The 24029-nt window shown below is 32.6% G+C and overlaps 1 protein-coding gene across 1 annotated transcript in view; it reads left to right on the top strand.

Annotated features, from left to right (window-relative positions):
- The first annotated feature begins 15480 nt into the window (after positions 1 to 15480).
- LOC129221117 (39S ribosomal protein L9, mitochondrial-like) overlaps positions 15481 to 24029 on the top strand; it is a 33438-nt gene continuing 24889 nt past the window's right edge. The window contains exons 1-2 of the mRNA XM_054855563.1: positions 15481 to 15606; positions 17098 to 17260. Coding sequence (XP_054711538.1) covers positions 15523 to 15606; positions 17098 to 17260 — 247 coding nt within the window. The 5' untranslated portion in view covers positions 15481 to 15522. The remainder of the gene's footprint in view (positions 15607 to 17097; positions 17261 to 24029) is intronic.

Raw genomic sequence — 24029 nt, 5'->3', positions numbered from 1 at the left:
CTGAAAATAGTAACTTTATGCTTTACTAAGTGCTTTATTGGCTGATTTGGTGCTTTTTATTGGCTCTCAAGTTGTTTCAGAAATGTTTCATACCCAAAACCGTAGGTTCATTCATATGGGAGGGGTTCATTCTTTCAGGTAACCTCGGCTACAATTCGCCCCTAACCCTCACGCTCTAATAACGACATTCATGGGACTGGAAGCCTTGTCTGTTTTTGGGAGATAGTTATTACAACATTGATTGAAAATAATATTATCATGCTCTGAGAGAATACAATTGGGCTTTATCTACTGCATTAAAATTTAAATGTTACTTTTAACTTTGTTTTACCTGTACATTGAACTCACTCATTTGAAAGATTTCATTTTTAAAAGTTGCAGATGATCTCTCAAAGTGTATTTCAACTTCCTTCTCGGAGTGGATTTTTCATTTTCCACTTTGCACTAACAAGAACAGCGATTGCTCCAGAAACCATATCAAATTTTCAACAAATTTTATCTCATTCATTTTTCCCCAATCATTTACTCTATGTTTACTACGTTCGAATTTATTTACCCTAGGTACCAAGTTTATTTTATGGTCTAAAATTAGGTTGAACATCGTTAGATGCTTTCAATTTGCTGTTTTTTTTTTTGAACAATTGTATAGATTTTACAGAAATACAACTAAGTTGTTGGAAAAAATAAAAATGTAATAAAATCATGATCTTTTAACAACCTGTTGTATAATCAAATTGAACCTTTTTTAATGTGGTATTAAAAGTTTATGTGTTGACATAATAAAATAAAAATATAAAATATTAATGCACACAACTGAAAACTATCTGCAGGAATATAAAACAATATACAGTGGGTAGGCAGAGATGCCCCAATGGGGAGGTCACTGTGACCTCTGAAAACTTTCTTTATTCAGCAAATTTTGTCTGACGATTCAACAAAATTATTACCATTCAGAAAGTTTTTTCTGACGATTCAGCGAAATTTTAAGCTTGATTTGGAAAAGAAAGAGCCTGCCTTTCAAAAATTTAACTTCCTAGCCCCCCTGTGGTTAGGTAAAATTTTTAGCAACACAATGCTTATTTTGTTTCTAATCATTATCCATGAACACAAAAAATTAACTTTTTCATCAACTTTTCTGCAGATTTTGAAGATAATCATTGATATTAATTTAAAAAAAAAATTGGGCAATGTACATTAGGGTGAGTTGAAAGAAAAAATGAAATTGTCGAATCTTAATTTGGAATACCCGCCAAAAGCTGTGCATGTGTATGTACTTACAATACACATATAAAATATTATCAAGTTTGAATAACTCCTTGAGGGTCCTACCAAGGCTTGAAAATTTCCAAAAATATGCAAAAAGGTCAATTTTCCAAAATTCTTATGACAATACTAATGTTCAATTCTTTTGTTCTAATGCCATTAAAATGCTTCCTTTTAACAGTCTTTTCATGTGTCTTCAAAATTATTCATTCTTTGCAGTATTAAGTTCGCACATAAGCCATAAAATGTTGCAAAATTAACCAAAAACTTTTTTGCACATTGCAATATATTTTCTTTAACTATACGAATCAAAACATTAATGGATATCATTTAGTGTAATAATTATGGATATGTTAACTCCTTAACGATCAAATATTTTTCAGGAAAATGGTCATAAAAGTGTCTATTTTTTTATTTAAGAAAATTATACAAAAATAAGTATGAACAACATGTGCATTAAATTTTTCATTTTCAATATTTTTTAGATTAAAATTTAAAAAAAAAATGTTTTATGAAATGTCAACAAGCAAGCAGCAAAAATTTAAGAAATGCGTCTTTTAAACATTCAAAAAGAAATTTATTAATCTTTTGTGTAATATGAATAAATTTTTCTTGTGTGGTAAATTTCAAAGCATGAGACACAGAGGCCAACATCACAATCTGGACAGTACTACCAAAATTCCTTCCTGCATCTCTGCAATTACATTCAAAACCCGCAATTACGTTTAAAATTTCGTCGCGTTAATAATATTGCACACCCTAGCACAGCAATATCACGGGCGTGAGAAATGAAGATCAAAATCCCAGCCCTGCATATTCACAGGAGCGAGAGAGAAGGGGTTAATATACTAGCATGCATACACATAAGTTCCGTTAAGCTGATAACACTGATGAGGATCAGCAAAGTTTTGTATCTATTCCAGAAGAAGAAAAATGTGTAACGGCTGTATTCCCTCTTACAGAGCCATCAACATCTTTTGGTGTTGATGTAACTTCAAAAATAGAACAAATGAGGGTTTCTCTGCCAACTATATCAAGAGTGTGTGGCCAGTACGGCATTTCTGACATATGCGCTGCAGTAATTGCTTCAGCAACATTACAGGATCTTGGTATTGTGTCAAGTGATGATTGCTCTAAAGTCGTTGATAGGAATAAGCTTCGAAGACAGGGACAGAAAACACGCGCTTCTCTTCAAAACCTGCAAACTGGAAGTAAAGGGGGGTTTGAAAAGTATATTTTTCGATAGCTGTAAAGACAAAATTCTGACAAAAGAAATGGTTGAAGACAGATACCATGAAAGACCCAAAAGTGAGGAACATCCATCCATGATTGAAAAACACAATTCTCTATATATGATTCATGCCACGCCAATTTCTGAAACAGGGAAACATGTCACGACAGCAATGTGCGATTTTTGCACAGGAAAAAATTGGATATCCTTTTGCATGCAGCCTTTGAGTCACCTGTTCGCATTCCTTGATGGTCAAACTACCGGCTCGCGTGAATTTTCAGGACCAATTGGCAAATTGCTGAAAAGGTGCAAAAATTTACCACTCGCCCAGTTTGAAGCAATTAACTGTATCTTGCCAGATATAGAACATGATGATCTCAGTATGACCCAGAAATACATGTATAAAATATGTCAGACGGCTTCGAATGGCCAGCGCTCCTTGAATTTGATCAGCCGTAATCCAGAAAAAATCACACTCTAGACGGGTTGTAGGTGTAAATAGAATGTTAAGACTTGGCATTTCAAATGGCAGTCCTTCTTTAAATTTGCAAATTTTGATTGAATATATAGTAAAAGACTGCTTTCCAGTTTGGTTCCAAATAAAGAAAACCCCATCTTGTTTGACTAGAGCAAGGCATGTATTCAAGACAATTGCAGCATCTCCTTATCAAGGTGAAAATCTGAAAAAAATAATTGATCCTGTCATTTAACGAAATGCTTATTTGCCCCCCGGAAAATATCCTCTTAACAATAATAACTGGTGAACGAAGGCACATCAGAGAACTTGCAAGAAAACACTAATACTCGAAGAATCAGATCAAAATGAATCATACAATGCTATTTATTATATCAGTTATCTTCAAACAAATTCTTTTCTTACCCAATAATTCCAGAATATTTTCACATAAGAACAATAACAAATAAAATACAGTATGTGCAAAAACTAAAGTCATGTACACACACAAAATATACATTTACATAAAAAGAGTCCACATATTATTCAAAATGTTATTCATTTTATTTGAATTTGGAATGCTAATTAAATATTTTTTAAGCACTAGCAATAATTATTTATAAAAGACAAATCCTAATACGACATCGATGTTTTAAATGTCACATTGAGAACAGTAAAAACAAATTTTGAACTTTAAAAAATAATTCGAAAAAACAAAATTGCTAACGTATACAATTTTCAACACAACTGTTGCAATTTTTAAATGAATTTAGAGAGAATACACACAAAAGAAATACTTATACTGAGATAAATGCTCGTTATTATAGTTTGGCAGTAAAGCTCATAATCACATTCTTGAATTCACAATAATTCAAATATGAACTCATCATTAAATGTCCATTTACTATTTTTCATGTCATTTGTTTTTTTTAAAAGCTTTTTTCCACAGCAGTGGAGGAAAAACTTGATACTTGGATACTGATAGCGTACATACTTAGCATTCTACGCTAAGACATTTGTAGTTGAACCAACAGAGGTAACAATCTCATTTGGCTCCATTTTATATGAGCAATTATCATTTTCATTCAATAGTCATGATGACATTAAATAGAAGTCATATTAGATACTGGAAAACAAACCAGTTTTTCACAATAAATATATCACAGATATTTTGTATAAACTTTTCTAAAATTCCCACTTGACAAGTGTTCTCCAACATCTTGTTACTATGTGTTTATAATTTTGCTAAAAATATTTTTGGGAAAAATTTCCGATGTTACGAGGAACACGTATCTGCAGTATTTTACAATTTTTGTGCATCCAAACGTTGGTAATTCATTTAATTTTCAAGCACAAAAGTATTTTTTCATCATAGCTAGTTATATTATTGTATGAAAAAAAAAGTTTTTTCAAGCAAATCTTTATTTCTTGTTTTTCTTTATTATTATTGTTTTATTTATTTATTTTTTTATTCAGGGAACCAAACTATTGATCCATACTGCAGAAGAAAACACCTCCCTCTGAATCAATAAAAATATTGATTGCAACAAATTAATGTATTGGAAAGGGTTCAAAGGCGGGCTACAAGGCTAATAAGTGGATTTTCCCACTTAGATTATGATTCCAGGCTTAGAAGGCTAAAAATGTACAGTCTTGAGCAAAGAAGAGACCGAAGGGACATGATTCAGCTGTTTAAATTTATTAAAACGAAAGATGTTACGGGGCTAAAGTTTAGCACTGAAAACAGGACAAGGGGTCATTGTTTTAAGCTATTTAAATCTCAGGCTAACATGGATGTTAGGAAAAATTATTATTTTAGCAGGGTAGTGGAACCTTGGAACAGCTTACGGGAAGAGGTGGTAATGAGCAAAGGAGTAGACAGTTTTAGGAGGGCCATTGATCTTCACTGGGGATTGTAAATTGACTAGGACCAGTCTAGCTGGGCCCAGAGCCTGTTGCTGGTCGTCACTTTTGTATTTGTATAAATTCAAAGAAAAAAAAAAGTTTCTTTGTTTGAGTGCTAATTAACACACCTTTTTTTGAATTATGAAAGTTAATTATGTTCAAGTAAATAGCCCATTTACTGAATATAATGATTTATTAATCAAATATGTTAACACTTCCTATTGTGAATTCAGCGAGAACTGATAGTAGAAGCAAACAAAGCAATGTGACTTTTGGCGATACTATTAACAGATTGGCGATGGGATGGCAAAAACAGCGCCAATTGGATAAACGAAATGTTCCCGAGAAGAATCGACAACCCAAAGATTAATTTCTGAAAGTGTCAAATGTGTGTACAAAACCATCCTCTTTCTATACTTCCGCTGTAGGTTCTCCCTGAATTCACTAAATTGGCTAGGTTTAAAATTATAAACATCTCACTATGGGGCACATTTGGTCAGTTTTGAGGGCAGATATGAATAGTCTAAATGTGCCCCTGATGTTATTATCTATAAGTTATTACACGAAATTAAACCTTTTCAAATAGATACAGAAATACTTGTCTTATGTTCAAGTCAGAATGCTTGCATTTAAGCTTCAAACAAAAAGTCTCCTAACAGTTGGAAAAATAATAGAATGGCTGGTATCAACTGATGAAGGAAGATAAGTAGACCTTTCTCTTTCAAGACCTAAGAATACAAATTTAGTTGGAGTCTTTAATGCTGAAAATATTAATCCATTTTTGAAAAATTATTTAGATATTATGACATGAGTCAAATTCATTCCAGACTACTAAATTTTGATATGACTGGTGCCTCCAATTCCTACCCAGTTCAAAATTAATTTCTGAAAGTGGCAAATGAACAGTTTAGTCAAGCAGTTTTGGAAAATGAAGAATGTTTTCTATTCATGTGAATATAAGCCCTTTTTCTTTGCAATTTCAAATTATATTTTTATTTAATGCCAAATGTGCTCTTTGTAGGGGCACATGTGAACTATTTTTTTCATTGTGCCAAGGGCGCTCATATTCTAAAATTGTAAAGAGGGCTCAGATATTTTCCCCATGGTTTAGCAGGATATTTTCCCAATGGTAACTGATTTCAGTGCAGATTAGAGTTATATTTTGACACTTTTAATAATTTATTCATTAACGGCTGAAGAAGAAATGCTTTTACATTTTTGCAAAGAAAAACATACTAAAAGCAAGGAAGTTCTAAATTCTAAGGAAGGGCCTGAGCCCCCACTTGCCTCCCCCCCCCCCCGTATGGACGCCTTTGATATGTATATTTTTAATGTCACATCTCCTAATATTTGAGCATACACATTTAAAATGATTAGGTGTAAGATTATGGTTCGTAAAAAAAAAATTGAGAAAATAAAAGAAAAAAGGTTTGTTTTTTGTGAAAAACAGAAAAACCTCCACGTGTGCCTCTCACTCCTCTATGCACAAGATATTTATGATGTTATGTTTACTAATTGGTTTTTGCTGTCTGAATTAATAGAGTATACCAAAAGTTAAAAAAATCCTCTCCTAAATTATGAAATTTTAATGATGCGTCACTATTGATGATTTCATTTATAAGCCATCAAACACCACTAAAGTGAACTAAGTACGAGTTTTGTGGAAAGATTCTTGATGAAAACCGTTTGACAAATTGAAGCCTCAGACTTCTGAAAACAACGTGACTGTTGAAATAACTTTCTGAAAGAAAATTTATTCCGACTCTCCCCATGGTTTTTCAAACTTGGGAGATATGTCACGTTTGTTGTTGAGGTATGAAATATGCACCCCCCCCCAAAGAAAAAAACGAAGTACTGTGCTACTAAAAATCAAATGTTGAGATTGGTTTCACATACAGTCAAGTGGAGGTTTTAAACCAAAGCTTCGTCCATATCTATGTCGAAACATTACTCACACTTCACTTCGATCTTCCATTTCATCCTCTGGAGGTGGTGAATTCGATGGAGCACCTATTAGCGTTCTAAGTTGGCTGATTTTGTCTTCTTTCATGGCTGCATAATGATGATACATCACTTTAACGCCACTGATAATTGATAGCTGCATTCGTAAATTGTAACGTACTGCGTATCCATTATTTTTCTCCGCTCTTCGAAACAATTTGCGTAAGTACGATATTTGAGTGTCCAAACATGCAATTTCCGTAGTAGCTCTTTCTAGTTTGCTTTGAGCATCTATTAAAGCGTATTTGAGAATCGCAATATCATCAGAATCTGATTTCGCTGTTTGGCTCATTTTTGAAAGATATAGAGATTTTGAGCGAAGATCCATCATATAGAAACGTTCGGTTAGGGACCGAAAGATTCTGAAAGCGTCAGGGTGAAATAGTGCAATATCTTCGCTTTTCTACTTGATTTTCTTATCGTTCATGCTGCCATCTAGCGATCAGATGTATGAGTATCAATCAATATTAATTGCAAAATAAGTTTGCAAAGCCCTTATGGTTGTCTTCTTTTTTGTTCCGTATTCATTTATTCTTTATAATTACCCAAAATATAAATATTTGAAGAATTATAAAGGTTACATTTAGCGTTTATGATGGAAAAAAAAAATGAAAAATAGACTTTTTCATTTACATACATAATTATTTACTTTAGTGCAATCTTATAAAGAAAAGAGAAGAAGAATGTATTGTTTTTGGTTACACTTGGTGTAAATGGGTGAATAAATAAATTTTCAAGTTTAGTAATATAAAAACATGATAAAATTCAAATTGCCTATAATTATTAGTAATAATAAAATTATTCAAAGAAACAGGAATAAAGTAGCATTATTAAACGTTTTTTCATTTGGGTTATTCTGAATAAATACATTGCACATTTGCATGAAATAGACTTAGGATATGTAACAGCTACGATTCATAAAAAGAGTAATTTAAAATTGGACGACAAACATTGGACTTTCTTCGGGATTGGTATTTGTTACATCTGGAGGATGTAAAATTAATCCTCTGAACAAAAAAATCAATGTAACCTCAACTGATGAAAGTACTCAATAAACTTCGGTAAAAAATATTTTAGAAATGAATAAAAAAAAGTATTGATGGAATTATTTTCTTCCTATTCATTTACTTTTTACACTTAGTATTCATTATTAATTAATGCCAGGTGAAAAATAAATATGTACAATAGAATAAAAGTTATTAAACTAGTTTGTCAATAATCATATCTTTAAAAAGTGAAAAAGGTGCTGAAAAAATGTCAGTTAATTAAAAGTGAGCAACAAAAATTTTTAATTGGAAAAAAATTCAAATTCGTTTACAACAAATTTAATGATGAACATATCAGTTTAAAGTATGAGTTTTAGTTTTACATCAAAAAAAAAAAAAAAAAAAAAGCTCTCAAACATTTTAGTCTGCAAGACGCTCATATGTGAAACACATTTTCTATGTTAAAATTCTGTATGAAAATAGTTTGATTGTAATAATGATAAAGGTTATTAGAAATGACTACTTAAAATCAGGGTTTCTGATTTTTTAATTTTCTTTTTAAATCAAAAAACTCGGATTTTTTTCATTCAGATTTTTTTAAATCTTGAAACATTTGTAGATTAGGGTTGGTTGGGGGACGTGGGGTCACTGCGATAAGTGGGTCACCCCCCTAAAACTGAAATAGGGATAAACAACTCTTCAAACTCTCTTCATCTCTTTCAAACTCTTTCACAGATCATGTTAAATTTCATCACAGTAATTGGTTTAGCACATATTTGGGATTCGTGAAATTTTTCTAAGTGATAGCACTTAGTCAAAAAACAATTCTGAAAAAAAAAAAAAAATTGCGAGTTCAAGCAACATTTTTCAAAGAAGTGTTTTCAGGTTAGTTTTTATTATTTTTTATGATAATTAATTTTCCACTTATAGTATAACTTAAAGTTCATACAGAAACAAGAATTTTTGAATAAAATATTATTAAAAAATATTTAAGAGGAGGGGTCCCACTTACTCCGTACATTTTTGCTATACGTGGTAAGTGGGTATTATACCCATCTACAAAGTAAGTGGGTATTATACCGACCCCCTCACTATGGGGTAATTGGGTCCCCCTATAATAATGGGGATTTCAAAATAAAGAGCAACTCTGATTAAGTATTTGTATTGGCGAAATACAAGACAACTATGACGACTTAGTTTAGGAATTGATAGTTGAGCTAAAAACTGCTAAAGTTGGTGATTATATTTGAAACGTTCGATTTAAGTAGGTCCAATATTGGAAGTTGATGATACAAATTAAAAAATAGTGTTGAATATTCAAGAACGAATAGGAACAGTTACACTTTTTATTGGCATTGTGCAGATTATGTTGGGATAATCCCTGAAGCTGAAACGATAATGGTTCTTTTTTACAAAGACGCAGTCATTTAGTGTTTCCATTTTTTTTTAACTTATAATTTTGGCATATTTACTCAAATTGATCTTAATTAACTGTATTACGTTCATTAAACACACCTTTATATGTAAAAGTAAACTATATGTCCCTATAGACTTTCAATAAATTTCACTAATGAAATTGCTTTGTTTTTCGTTTTAAAATTTTCCATGATACGGATTTAAAAGACAGTAAATATCTTATAAATGGATGCATTTACAAAAAAATAATTCACACTAAAAATGTACCACATTACCGCATTTTTAGATATGCTTCATTTAAATTTAAATTAAAGGGGGGTGACCCACTTACCCCTTACTCACGCCCGACTCCTGGGGTAGGCAACCTATGCGGCCACCTAGGGTGGCAGATTTTAGGGGCGGCAAATTTCGAAGTATGAGAATCTGTTTCAGCGCCATAAGATTCACTGCTTAAAAGCTTAAAAGTACAAATAATTTAGAGTGTGTATCAGTGCCAAGGGCGGATTCAGGGGAGGGTCAAAGGGTCAGCTGCCCCCCCCCCCTGTGACAAGATTTATATTATGATTATTATTGAACTTCAAACTTTTAGATCCGAGAATATAGTAATTGGAATCAATTTAATTTTTTTTTTTTTTTTTTTTGAGCAATCACGATTGCTTATTGTTCTCATTTGGACGTCTTTGATGTCCGGTTCCTTTTTCAGCTTGGACCAGGAGCCTCTGCAGCACCACCGCCCACCGTCCTCTGCAGGTGCGGCTCCGAGCACTGTCTCCTGGAATCCGTTTCTCCTGGTCGGTAGCGTCCATGTCCTACACACACGCACGCTCATACACACACACACACGCTCATACACAAGCCTTTACACACATACACACATGATTACGTACATACACACAGTTCTACGCACACACACAAGCCTACACATGCACGCACGCGCGCCTAAACACACACACAACTATACATACGTAGCCGCCCAGGAGGAGGGGCAGGTTTGGGGGGACAGGAGCCGTTTCTAGAAATTCTTCCAATGAGCAGGGTCCTGTCGCAACTCGTGATTGCGAAAAACAATTTGAATTCAAAATTTCAGAATTCAAGTTAATTTTCTTTTTTTTTTTTTTTTTTGCTTGGTTCTGTTCGGTATTTTTTCTTAGCGCGTAATAATTCAAAGAATGGACTGGGTTCGTTTACTGGGCCATTGCTATTTTTAATTTTTTGCTAATTTTCAAAAGAAGAATAATTTCTAATGAACTTAAAGTTTTTTCAAAGCACTCTTCCAACTCAAACCTCATGTCGTGTGTGCGTTGTCTGAGATTTTTTCAACTATTTAATAGCTGTAATCACATGTATTCAGAGCTGAGGGTAACGTGACTAGCCTGTCTACCTAAAGAAATATGAGTTTTGATGAAAATTTAAGGGAATATAATCTATGGCGCAAGCTGCGGCATTAAAAAATGTAGCGGAAAAAGATTGACAGGGTTTCGATCTCATTTGGGGGGGGGGGAGGCACCCCTGCTTAACTGATACCATTTTAAGTAGGAAGTATAACGCTGACCATTAAAACCTGACCCCCCTTACAAAAATTTCTGGATCCACCCCTGATCAGTGCTTGGACATGCAAAGCATAGTTTGGAATGTAACTAAAAATTTAATTTAGTTTTAGAAGCGGCAAATTGCGTGGCTTAAACGTCTTTTGAAAATATTAACATCCGTTTCAGTGATATAAGATGCACTACTTTATTAATGAAAAAGACAACTTAAAGTGTGTACCACAGCTTGGATATGCAAAACTCGTATTATTATTTTATATTATGATTATTATTATTATTCAATTATTATTAGTCAATATCGCCTAGGACGGCAGAACTACTAGAGCCGGCCCTGCCCTTACTATGGGGTAAGTGGGAGCCCCATCAAATTTTTTTAAAAATATAATCGTTAAGAATATTTAAAACATTATTTTAGAAAATAATGGAGATCTTTTGTTTATTAATAATGTATAAGATAAAATAAGACAATAAGTTTAAAATTTTTTGCTTCAAAACTTATGCATTGTTAAGGTTTCAAAAACGAACTGTTCTCAAAAGAGGTCCCACTTACCCCAACCGATCCTACGTTACATTTAAAAACATATTTCCCACACAATAGGTGAAACAGCAACTTTTTAGGCATTTTCATTTCATCTCAGTAGCTATGTTTCAATAATAGGTATAAGTAGACCAGTTTTAACACAAATAATGTATGATTCAAAATAAATTTAGCGTTTAAAATTTAAAAAAAGGTTCATAGAATTTTTATTTTGATCTTTTGGTGCAAGTCTAAAGGCATAGTCTATAATAAATTTTTATCATAAAATGTCTGTACATGTACATTGTGCATAGTAATCTACAATTTTTCCCCCAGTCTCTTCACCACCTTTTTTCAAGCAGTTCTCAAGTATAATTTTCTCTTTTTTTAAACTGAAAACTGTCACACATGATGATAGAAGTTTTACACTGACAATTAGAAATCCTTCAGAACAAATTTTGACTATCAACCACTAGGTTTCAACTCTAGCTGCTCTGCCCCCCCCCTCCCCCTTCCCCCAGCTACTACCATCAATCCTTCAACTATACTTCTGGCAAACAGTAGTACCACTATTTCCTATTGTTATAGGTTTCATACTTTTTAGAAGAAAAAATATTCAAATTCGGCAGTTTTCTATGTTTATCAGCTTAGAGTCGACAAATGTTCTGAAATAGATTCAATTGGAGTGAATAAGGCAATTGTTAAAACTTGATTATGAAGCAGTCTGAACTAATGAACCTTTCAGCTTACTCTTAAAATTAGGATTAGTTCTCTAAATATTCAATAAATTCTTAAGATTCATAAATACGTTATAACGTTTAGATAAGATGCGATTTTGTTTAACGCTTTGCTTAATCGGGGGGTGCCCCTCATCCTAAAGGGAAAGAGCACACACCCCCTAAATGCAACGAAGTGTCCCCCCCTTATCAAGAGCTCCCCAAAATTGAGAAAAATACTCCTAAAAACAACCCCCCCCCCTAAAAATTTCAATGGATCAGTCTGCGGCATGACCCCTTATCCCCTCCTTTGGTGGGCACCCCTGGCTTAATGATAAGGTTTCCATCATCATGTACATATTTAGTGTGAAATAAAGTGTTAAACAATTACTTTACTTAATAAGTTTACTTAATTACTTTACTTAAAGTCGTGGTGTATAAGAAAAAATGCAATTTTTTATATATACTTTTTTCCGAATTGTATTTTTGGAATAAAAGCAATATTGCAAGAATAATCTATGTAGTTTAGCCAGTTGAAGTTAAGATTGTATAATGCAGTGCAGTTAAATTTAGAGCAATACATTCTAAAAATTCAAATTTAATTAATAAAAATTAGATCAACTGATTTTAATCAATGATTTTGTTAAAATAATTTCTTGATTCAAATCAACGATTTTTTTTTCTAAATTACTTAATTAAAATCATGATTTTAATCATGACTTAAATCGAGCTAATTTAAATCAACGAACACTGCTTAACATTAAGTAAGATTGTCAAGCAGTTAACAATAAGTATTAACAAAATCGAAAGCGTGTACGGTTCCAAATTATGAACACATTGAGTATTAAAAAATGACAACAATTAGGATTAAAAAAAATGGCGCTCATATTTTAATATCTTGTTGTCAGTCAAGAACTTTTTTTTTTTGAGCATTCACGATTGCTTATTGTTCTCCCACTTGACTGTTTTTTTTTTGGCGTGCTAAGATTTTATTTCTCCCCCGTCTCCCTCTGCCAGCAACACCGTCTATCGTCCTCACGATGCTGCTCCTCTAGCGAAAACCGTCTCCAGGTTGTGTCCATATCCTACACACACACGTGTACATACACACCTACACACATACCCACACACATACACACGCGCATGCTTACACACAGACACAAACACACGCCTACACACACACACGCCTGCACACAGACACAAACACACACTCACACACTTACAAACATACCCACACACACACATGCCTGCACACACGCAAAAAACACGTGATTTCGAAAAACATAATTTGAATTCAAGATGTCAAAATTCATTTTTTTTAAACGTTTTCTTAAATTAGTCAAGTGCATGCTGGGCAAAGTGACATAGTTCAATTCGTTTACTTATTCAATCATTTTAAGTATTAATTTATTAATTAACTAACAATTGCCTTATTTACCCCGATTGAATTTATTTCAGAACTTTAGTCGACTCTGAGCTGACAAACATAGAAAATTGTCAAATTTTAAGAATTTATCTTGAAAAAAGTATAAAAGTTATAATTCTAGGAAATATAGTAGCACCAATGTTTCCTAGAAGTATAGTTGAATTATTGGTGGTAGTAGCTGGGGAAAGGGGGGGGGGGGGGCAGACCAGCTAGAGTTGAAACCTAGCAGTAACGAAATTTGTACGCAAGGATTTCTAATTGTCATTGTAAAACTTTTATCATCATGTGTGACACTTTTCTTTTTATAAAAGGAGAAAATTCTGTTTGAAAACTGCGTTAAAAAGGGGAGAGAAGGGACTGAGAAAAAATTCTAGATTGCAATGAACAATGTACAAACATTTTATGATAAAAATTTACTATGAACTATGCCTCTGGACTTGCACTAAAAGATCAATAATGATAATTGATGTCTTCAAATGTTTCAAGACTAAAAAAAAATCTGAATAAAAAAATAAGAATTTTTTGATTAAAAAAAAAAACTAAAAAATCACAATCCCTAATGTTAAAGTAGTCATATCATTATCACAAACTATTTGCATATAGAATTTTGACATAGGAAATGTGTTCCACATATGAGAGTCTTGCAGAGTAAAATATGTGAGTGCTTTTGTCTGTAGTTGGTGTAAAACTGAAACTCATATTTTTGACTGATATGTTCATCATTAAATTTGCTGTAAACGAATTTGAATTGTTTTTTTTTTTTTTTTCCTTCAAAAATTTTCGTTTTTCACTTTTAATTAACAGCAATTTTTCAGCACCATTTTCATTTTTTTAAAATATGATTATCAACAAACTAATTTAATAACTTTTATTCTATTGTAAATAGTTATTTTTCACCTGGCATTAATTCATATGAATGCTAATTGTAAAAAGTAAATGAATAAAAAGAAAATAATTCTATTAATGCTTTTTTTTTCATTTCTAAAATACATTTTAGGGAAGTTGACTGAATACTTTCATCAGTTGAGGTTACATGAACTTTTTTGTTAGAAGATTAATTTTACATCCTCCAAATATATCAAATACCAATTCCCAGGAACGTTCAATGTTTGCAATTTTTTCGTCCAATTTTAAATTACTGTTTTCATGAATCGTAGCTATTACATACATTAAGTCTATTTCATGTGAATGCGCAATATACTTACTTATTCAGAATAACACAAATGAAAAAAACCTTTAATAATGCTCTACCTTATTCTTGTCTATTTGAATAATTTTACTATTACTAACAATTGCAGACGATTTGAATTTTATCATGTTAAAATATTACTGAATTTGAAAATTTATTTATTCACCCATTTATACCAAGAGTGGCCAAAAATAATGCATTCTTCTTCTCTTTCCTTTATAAGATTGCACCATCTAATGTAAATAATCATGCATGTAAATGAAAAAGTATTTTTTCATTTTTTTCCACCGTAAACAAAATTATTAGCCTTTTTTTAATTATTCGAATATTTATATTTTTGCTAATTATAAAGAATAAATGAATACTAAAAAAAAGAAATAAGGAGGACCTCCATTAATAGGACTTTGCAACCTTATTTTTATGATAATTATTTATCGATATTCATACATTTATCCACTAGATGGCAGCATGAACGATAAGAAAATCATACAGAAAAGCGAAAATATTGCACTATTTCACCCTGACGCTTTCAGAATCTTTCGGTCTCTAACCGAACGTATATAGAATGATTGCGTAAACAAAAAATTTGCTAGTTGAGATTTTGACTCATGCGGTCGCAGTTTTCGAATTAACTGAGTCGTTCGTTTTTTATTTTTATTTGCTATCTAATGCTATATTTTATATTTATGCATTCATAAGGAAAATTTTATCTGAATTTGGAAATATGATGATTTTCTACACACTATTTGACGTAATATACAACCAAAAGCTTTTCGATCTTAACATAGACTTCTACTTTTACTGTGCTTCGGTAACTAACATATTGCCGCATATTGCAATGTTTTGAAATTGTGCTCGATTTTTTTGAAAAATGAGTTTTTGTCGCATATTTAAGCGAGATATTTACAGATTGATTCTTCAAGATGTGTTTCATTCATCAATCCTACCCAGTAGGGTGAGTAGTTTGACCATATAAAGTAATTTACAATTTTTATTGGGATTTATATTTCATAGAATATAAGGGCACCCACTGGATTAAGTGAGCAATCTTTAGTTCTAACTTTTACCTAGCTTCTGCTTGCTTTCCTAAATTATCAAGTGCTTGTCTACGTTTTTTGAGCCATTGAATGGTGTGACTTGGGGTACCCGGAACTTAAAGTATACTAAACGTGTACTCGAACCCGGAACTGAAACGTGCACTCGAAAATTTTGCTCGTAATCAGATTAACGGAAAAAGACATGAAAATCCGTAAAACTTCTGGGAAATCTGGAAGAGTTGACAGGTATGATCTGCTTATTAAGCACAAAGAATTATGAATAAATGTGCATTTTTAAGTCATTATTTCAATTAGTTCTTAGTTAAGTCTGGTCAGAAAATATATCGGACAGATTTGAATCTGAATATCATTACCGTGGTAGTAAATATAAATATATATATATACATTACGGTATATCGCCCAACTCTAGTGTGCATACATAACATTTCTCATTTTTGAAGTTTAATAGAAAAACCTAGCTATTCTACGATGCTATTAGTATTGTTAAGTAGACAATATTGTATAGGTAACAGGCCCAGATCTATAAATTGTGGGCCCTTCCTGTAACAAAATCTGTTAGGCCACCTGAAGAATCCCCAGAGCCCAGCAATATATATTTGCAATGGTAATTATAGTGCTACTTAAAAAGAATCAATTTCTCGGACCATTGCACTGCAGAGTCTGCGGGTTGGCAAATCCGAGCCTAAACAGTAACCCCTCGTTACATTTTGCTTCATTATATCGTTCATTTAACTATATCACGTTTTTACGATATGTCTTTCCAAAAAATATACTGCTTAATATTTGACATCACAGAAGAAAAAATTATGTTCCTCAGAAAAGGTATTTTCTTCTTTTGTAATCAATGAACAAAACTGGCATATATTTCATAAACTTAATTTGTTACAGTTTAAATTGTAACTTTCGGTTCGTATTCCACTATAAAACATAATTTAAATTATTTTTTCTTAGTTTAAGTGAAAAAATTGTGAACAATTTTTTTTTTTTTTAATACAGTGAAACCTGTGTAAGTTGACCACTTGCGGTGCACTACTTTAGTGGTCAACCTAAGCAGGTGATCAACTTACAGAGGTTGAATTATAAGAAAAGATCTGTTCCGTGCCTGAAAATAGCGGTCAACTTAGACAGGTGGTCAACTTTACAGGTTTTACTGTACAAAATTTGGATAAATTGTGCTTTTTTGTTGTCTCCCATAAAGGGCAATATGTCGAGGGGTTACTGTATTTATAGAAAACTTTTGTCTGCATAAGTAACTTATTCCTCCGCGAACTTGACTTTTCTGAGTTTATTTCTGTAATTCATAGTAATTTTTTTATGTAACTGCATCAACGTTGCTTTGCATTTATATTGATGAAAGTGTTTCAATAAGTAAATGGAAAATTTTTCAGAGTACATTCATTGTTAAACGAGTAAACCCGGTCCCCCTATCAAGGTTAACGGCTCCAAGACCTAGAATTTTGAAAGCAAGGCATTTTGTTTATGAAACAGTAGAGGACACTGATCTAACTGAAGCTCCTGATATCCAAGTTGTCTTAACAAGTTTTGTTGATGGTAAGTTGCTATTTGAAAAAAAAAAAATATGTACAGTCAAACTTGGATAATTCGAAGTGCAAGGGGACAACGCAAAACTTTGAATTATCTAATTTTTTTAAAATTTTTATGATGGGAAGGAAATGGTAAATTATACTGCAGAAATTACGGAAACAAATATTTATTATTTTTAAATCAAATATTACAGCTGTTTAAAATATTGAAATATTTCTGATTGCTTTAAAGAGATTACTTCATTTTTTTTTAACAAAATCTTCCAGAATATTTACAGCTCAAAACACACCTTCACTCACGTTGGGTTGTCCCTCCACGTAACGACGATATTCCGCTAGATGGAAAATTGCCTCACTTGCAATTGGAATCGGCCGCAGCTCTTCTATCTCATTTTCAATATCTTCATCGTCCTCTTTTGAGTTGCTCTGTTTGTTAAGAACTTCGGATACAATATCCGTATCAGATAGTTCTCCACAAATGTCTACATTTTCGTCTACATTGAAAAAATCATTAAATGGCAAGCTGTCGGTCCATGCAATTGGGAGAGTTAACTTTCTTCATCGAAAAGTTCGCTAACGGCACCGCTTTTGACGAATCCTGCCTTCCGGAAACAGTTCGCTATCGTTTTTTGGCTCACTGAAGACCATGCATTTAAGCACATTCTTGATGCCTCGAGGAGGGTGACTGGAAGCTTTATATAAGAATCAGTAAGGAGGTGTTGCACGACTAGACTTCTGTAAAAATGCTTCAAATTTTTAATGACGCCTTGATCCATTGATTGCACCACTGAAGTCATGTTTGACGGAAAAAACTTCACTGTGACATTTTCCATAGATGGTATCGATTTGTGAGCCTGGCAGTTATCAATAAATAGAATAATTTTTCTGTTTTTTCTTTGATATGTTCGATTTAGATCAAGCAGCCATTCTTCAAAAATATTTCTTGTCATCCATGCTTTCAAGTTCAAACAGTATTTTACAGGTTTTGTTTTTACATTTTTAAAGCACCTTGGATTTTTTGATTTACCAATCTTAGTAATGGTAATTTTTCAGTGCCGTCCATATTTGTTCCCACAAGTAGGGTTATTCGCTCTGTACTATTTTTCCCCCCACTACATTTATCACCTTTAAAAGACAAAGTCTTTGCTGGGGTACACTTATAAAAAAGTCTGGTCTCGTCGACATTGAAAGTGTCTCTTTCCTGTGCATGCTGAATGATTTCAGCAACTTCTTTCCACTGATTTGCTGCATCTTGGTCCACACTTGCGCTTTCTCCACACACAGTCTTGAAAGAAATGCCATTCCTTTCCTTGAACCCGTCCAGTCATTCGGAACTTGCTTTGAAACTGTTGTTTTCTAAGCTGACAGCAAATTCTTCCGCTTTTGCTCGAACAAGAGTTCCACTGAGGGGGATGTTTTTGTCCCGAGCTTGCTTGAACCATCTCAAAACATACTCATCCACATCTGGGTTATCTGGTTCTCGAGCTCGTTTGCGATTTGGATTAGATTTCAAAATTTTTTCCTTGTTTTTTAAAAAGGTGGAAAGAGTGTTCGGAGCTATTCCATATTCTTTTGCGATAATGCATTTCTTTTTCACTCCTTTTTCTACCACTAGTATGACAGCAATTTTTGATCGAAAGATAAAGTTTTATAAGGAAAAAGGGGCTTACTCAACGACATTGTACCAGACTCGCTCAGCGGAAACGAAAAACTCATGAAAGAAAACTCGAATGATATTGGTTCTAATCTTGGTTTTTGAAGGAAATGTTAAACGTGCACGTGTCATCAATGATTTATCCCATTGGCCAGAGTATCACTTAATTTACCACGGTAGCTAAAAATAACCCGGCCACCTTTCAAAAACTGCATTGAAACTACATTTTGTTCTTTTCTAAAGGAAAGAAAACCTTGAATTAAAGAAGTTGGACTTCGAAATAACCAAGATTTTGTAGCATTAATTTGAATGCAAGTTTCAAGGGACCGACAAAAAAATTCGAATTACAGTAGAAGACCATTATAACGCACTCTTTGGGACCAGAGCTTTTGCGTTATACAGGTTTTTGCATTATATAGATCATTTTACAAATTTTGAAACTAATATTCAAAATATATCTATATATTAGCACTTCAGAATGAGCTTTATCTGCAATAAGATTAAAGCCTGAACCATCTGATATTTTCTTTTTACTGTGAACACTAATTTTCATTTTAAAACTTTGAATTAAGATGGAAAGATGAAAAACTGTTTTAAAATTTAATTTGCCTAACAATTTTTATGTTTGAAAGACAAAACAGAGGGAGTTTTTTAATTTCAAAACCTATTGTTTACTTCTGAAAAGTAGTGGGGTTTAAAGAGAATTGCGTTATATAGGTCGGCGTTATAACGGTCTTCTACTGTATTCACGAATTCGAATTAAAGACGTTCGAATTATTCAAGTTCGACTGTATTCATTTTTTCAACTTTTTTCTTCTATATCTAATACATAGAAGAAAGTATTGGATTTGTTAAAAAAATTGAACTTAGACGGATTTGCGCATTTTGAGGTGCGCTGAATCCATTTTGGTAATTTTTGAAAAATTTCTGTCTGTATCTGTGTGACTAGTTTTTTGGAGCTGTTGCTCTAGTGCAAAAATTACTGCATGCTTTAAATCAATTAAAAGAACACTTTCTCAAAATACATTTTTAGTAGAGAATATGTTTTTATTTACCTTTTGTATACTTTTGGTATTCTAATTTATAAATGAAATAGAATTTCAAATAGTTTGAACTTACAAATACTACCGTAAAACGGTACAACTTTGTGCCAAGGAGACAAAAATGGGCCACTGTTGCCATGGCAATGATTTTGCTCTCTAGTGGCCTCTTTTTTGAACCTATCAGCTCCAAAAAAAAGTTAGATACCAAAACCAGGTAGTGCTATCATTTAGGTAGCTAAAGAGACTTTATCAGAGATTGCCATTGTTGTTTTATACCGTAAAAACATAGTCGTTCTTTAAGTGTGATTCTACTCACTCGTGGAAGAGACAAAAGTCTCCTTTGGGCAGACCACTTATGCTGTTTTCCAAAAATTGAAAAAAAAGGGGTAAATAATGGACTAAAAATATTCTTTATACAGTTTCAAGCAGAGGACAACGTGTAGTTTCAGATAACAATAGACCAGATCATGTTTTCAATGTGTTTTCTAGGTTAAAATGAGGTGGTCCATAGTTGTACCCTTTGGGGCACAACTATGGGCCATGGTGGGAAAATTCCTCTTCTTTCCAACTTAGATTTTTTTAAACATTTCATTCGAAAGACAAGATGTATAGCTAACATTGCTATAACTCTCAAATTTCTGAATCAAAGATGTCCACAGAATTTTCCTTGAAATAATTGAAAAGTGGCCCATAGTTGGACCATTTACGGTAGTTTACCAGGAGTACAAAGTGAAATGCAGATTTCAGGGTTCGTACAAGTCATGGAAATCCTGGAAAGTCATGGGAAAAAAATAAGCAAATTTCAGACCTGGAAAAGTCATAGAAAATTGAAATTTTCATTCCAAGTCATGGGAAAATGTCCTAGGCAAAGGAAAGTAACAGTAGCTAAAACAGCATTAGAAATCATGAGTAGGGGAGGGTGGGCCACAATAAGACAAAAAACATATTTTTCATTTTTCGTATATTGGCGAGTTCTAAGGCACAGAAACATATTTGATTATATTAAAGGTATTAAATTATAGCATATTGCACCAAATTTAGCCCATTTAATGTAAGGAAAAAAAGTCATGAGGCTTTATAAATTCGATGAAAAATGTCTCATTGTAGCCCAGTTATGGGCCACTATGAGACATTAAGTTAGGGCCACAATGGTAGAGATGAATAATCACTTATTTTTACCTAAAGTTAACAATATAAGTTACCTTTTAGCTAGTTTATTAAAGAAACTTAATTTGATACAGAGTTCTTAAAAAGCATTTTGCAACAGCATTTCAACATTTCAGTACTGCATTTCAACATTTCAGTACTGCATTTAAACAATTCAGTAAAGTATTTGAACAAAAAATAAGCAAAGGTTTAGTGTTTTTCAACAGTAATAATATATCCTGGAAATTTCATTATAAGCACTCTCTCTTCTGAATGGATATCTAGCTGAGACAGTTTTCCCAGGATATATATATCTTGGATGCTAATGTTCGAAACATTGTTATGTATACAAATGAATTTGTTTTTAAAGGATTTAAAACTCTTCAGGCACGGTATTTCTACCTCACTACCAGAACACTTTGTATTGACAGATACAGGACCGGATTTGGAAGTGTGGAGACCTCGGGGCAACGAAGGAGTGGAGGCCCCTAATCAGGGTTCAAACAGATCATCAAATTTTTGAAAATATCCGATACTTTGATATACATCGAATATTTTGATATATATGTATATGTCCGATATTTTCGATTTTTTTTTTAACCTGTGAAAGTTAGAATATTTTGTAAAAATTTTATTGTGGGGGCCCCTTTGTTGTGGAGGCTCAGGGGCAGTAGCCCTGCCTGCTCTCCCCTAAATCCGGCCCTAGACAGAGACATATTATAGAAAGTACACCGGCTTGAGCTTTTTCCACTCAACGGAAATTGAGCTCAGACAAAATCCCCTTCTTTAAGGTCCCAGGTCACTTGTAATAATTAGTTAAAATATAAATATTTTAAAACCAAGCCTATTTTTCATTGTTAAATTTTTTTTTTTTTGTAAACTAAAACAAGAAGTAAATAAGTATTTTACACTTGCTTACTTCTACTTGGGCCACAATGAGACGTCTTATAGTGGCCCAAAAAATTTGTCTCATCATGGCCCAAACATCAAAGTAAAGATTTTTGCTTCATATCATTAAAATAAACCATGAGTTAAATATAATATAGCTTAATAATAGAAGATTAGTGTCAGTAACAACACAAACTACAACACTTAGCTTAATTGTTGAAGTTTTTCAAGATTATGATAGATGCAAGAAATTATTCAAATAACTTTCAGTCTGTCCAAACAGTAACTAATTTTTTCTACAAAACAAAAGCATAGAACAGCATGGAACCAAGAATTTGGGGAAGCATTTTGGTTATGTTGACTCCTCCTAGGTGGTGGTAGCTGTCAGATTTGTATTTATTTTTGAATTTACTATGTCTCATTGTGGCCCACCCTCCCCTATTGCACATAAAACTATTAAAACTGGAAAATTGAACAATTCCAAAAACAAATCTGAATTTTGAAATCTCATTGTATCCACTTCTGTAGCAGTCGCTCATCTTTTTTAAAATGTAATTTTGCCGCTCGGACATCACTCATTTTGAATTTACCGTTATTCTAAACACTTTATGTATTTTATATTCTGTACAATGGCTGCCGCTTATGAATTTTGTTTGTTCTAAACAGTTTTCATTCCATAAAACGACTGATTCAATAAAGCGGCTAATTCAGTAAAGCTGGATTTTGTTTTGTTTTTAATGTTTCGACTCATTAACATGGTCGATTCAATTAACCACTGATTCAATTAACCGGTGTCCACTGTAGTAGCAAGTTTGTACGTTCTTGGTTTTGCCACTCTCACTCAAGAAACGCAATTCAATTCCATTCTTTGTAAAAACTCTATTATTAAATTTATCAGAGTTGATCTTTATTTGTTGAAGGTTTTAGAAAATAAAGATCTTTTGTCAGGCAAGAGAATACAGAAATAGGTGAATTCTTAATGCTCTAAAAAAAGTAGTGTCCAACATACGACCCACACACAAAACTAATCCATCACTGCTACATTCAATGTCAGGAACCAAACACTATATTTTGGAATTTCTAAACCTATTAATTTATATGCATTTGAAAATGTGCAAATAACTAAACAAGTATATTAGAATCAAAAGATTTATTCATTGCTGATTTTTTTTTCTTTTTTCAATAATTATATCTATTTTATAAACTAGAATTTACTAAAGAATGTGGCTTTACTTTAAAGAATAAAATACTGTCAAGTTATGTGAATAATTAAATGCATTGTTGCCACTAAAAGGCAACTTTTGAAGCAAACTTATTGAAACTTAGTAATGACTCATTCATCCGTTTTCTTATTCATTATTCCTCCCTTTTATAAAAAAAAAAATAGACATTTAAGCATGATTGTATAGCATTGACTATATTTCTTTTGCTTAATGTATATGATGAAGTCAAATATAATAAGAATAGTTAAGTTTTTTAAGGTGTACACTGACATTTTTTTAATCACAAGTTAATGCTTCGATGAGGTAGTGGCATTCATATAGAAGTTTTGCTAATGCTCATTTCCAAAATTTTTCAAGTTTGATATTAATCCCCTTGCCATTTGCCAGTCCCAGAATTACATGTTAAATGGATGAGATATCTCGTAAATAACTGCAATGTGGTTAAATAGTACTATTCTTTTAGTGTAGCAAGGTCATGAAAGTTTTAATGAAATCGCGAAAAAGTCTTGGAAATGTCATGGAATTTTTTTCATCCAAATAGAGTATGAACCCTGAGATTTTTTTCTCTGGAAAAAACATGTTCAATTCAAAATGATGATAAAAGTGCTTTATTCAATGCATGCTCATTGCTTCTTGTGCATTTGTCCCAGTTTTAATGCAATTTTTGAACACCACGACCAGAAAATTCTTTATCTTTGACTGTGATTCATTCATTGACCCCTATTGTCACATCTTCATATTACTCAAAGTTGGAGTCAACTACAGTTTTGAGGAATTAATGTTCCCTCTTATAGATATGTTGGCGTTCCCCCCCCCCCCTCC

This window comes from Uloborus diversus, chromosome 4 (genome assembly GCF_026930045.1).
Source record: "Uloborus diversus isolate 005 chromosome 4, Udiv.v.3.1, whole genome shotgun sequence".
Classification (NCBI taxonomy): Eukaryota; Metazoa; Arthropoda; class Arachnida; order Araneae; family Uloboridae; genus Uloborus; species Uloborus diversus.
The sequence above is the reverse complement of the archived record's forward strand: the minus strand, read 5'-3'. Positions and strand labels throughout refer to the sequence as shown.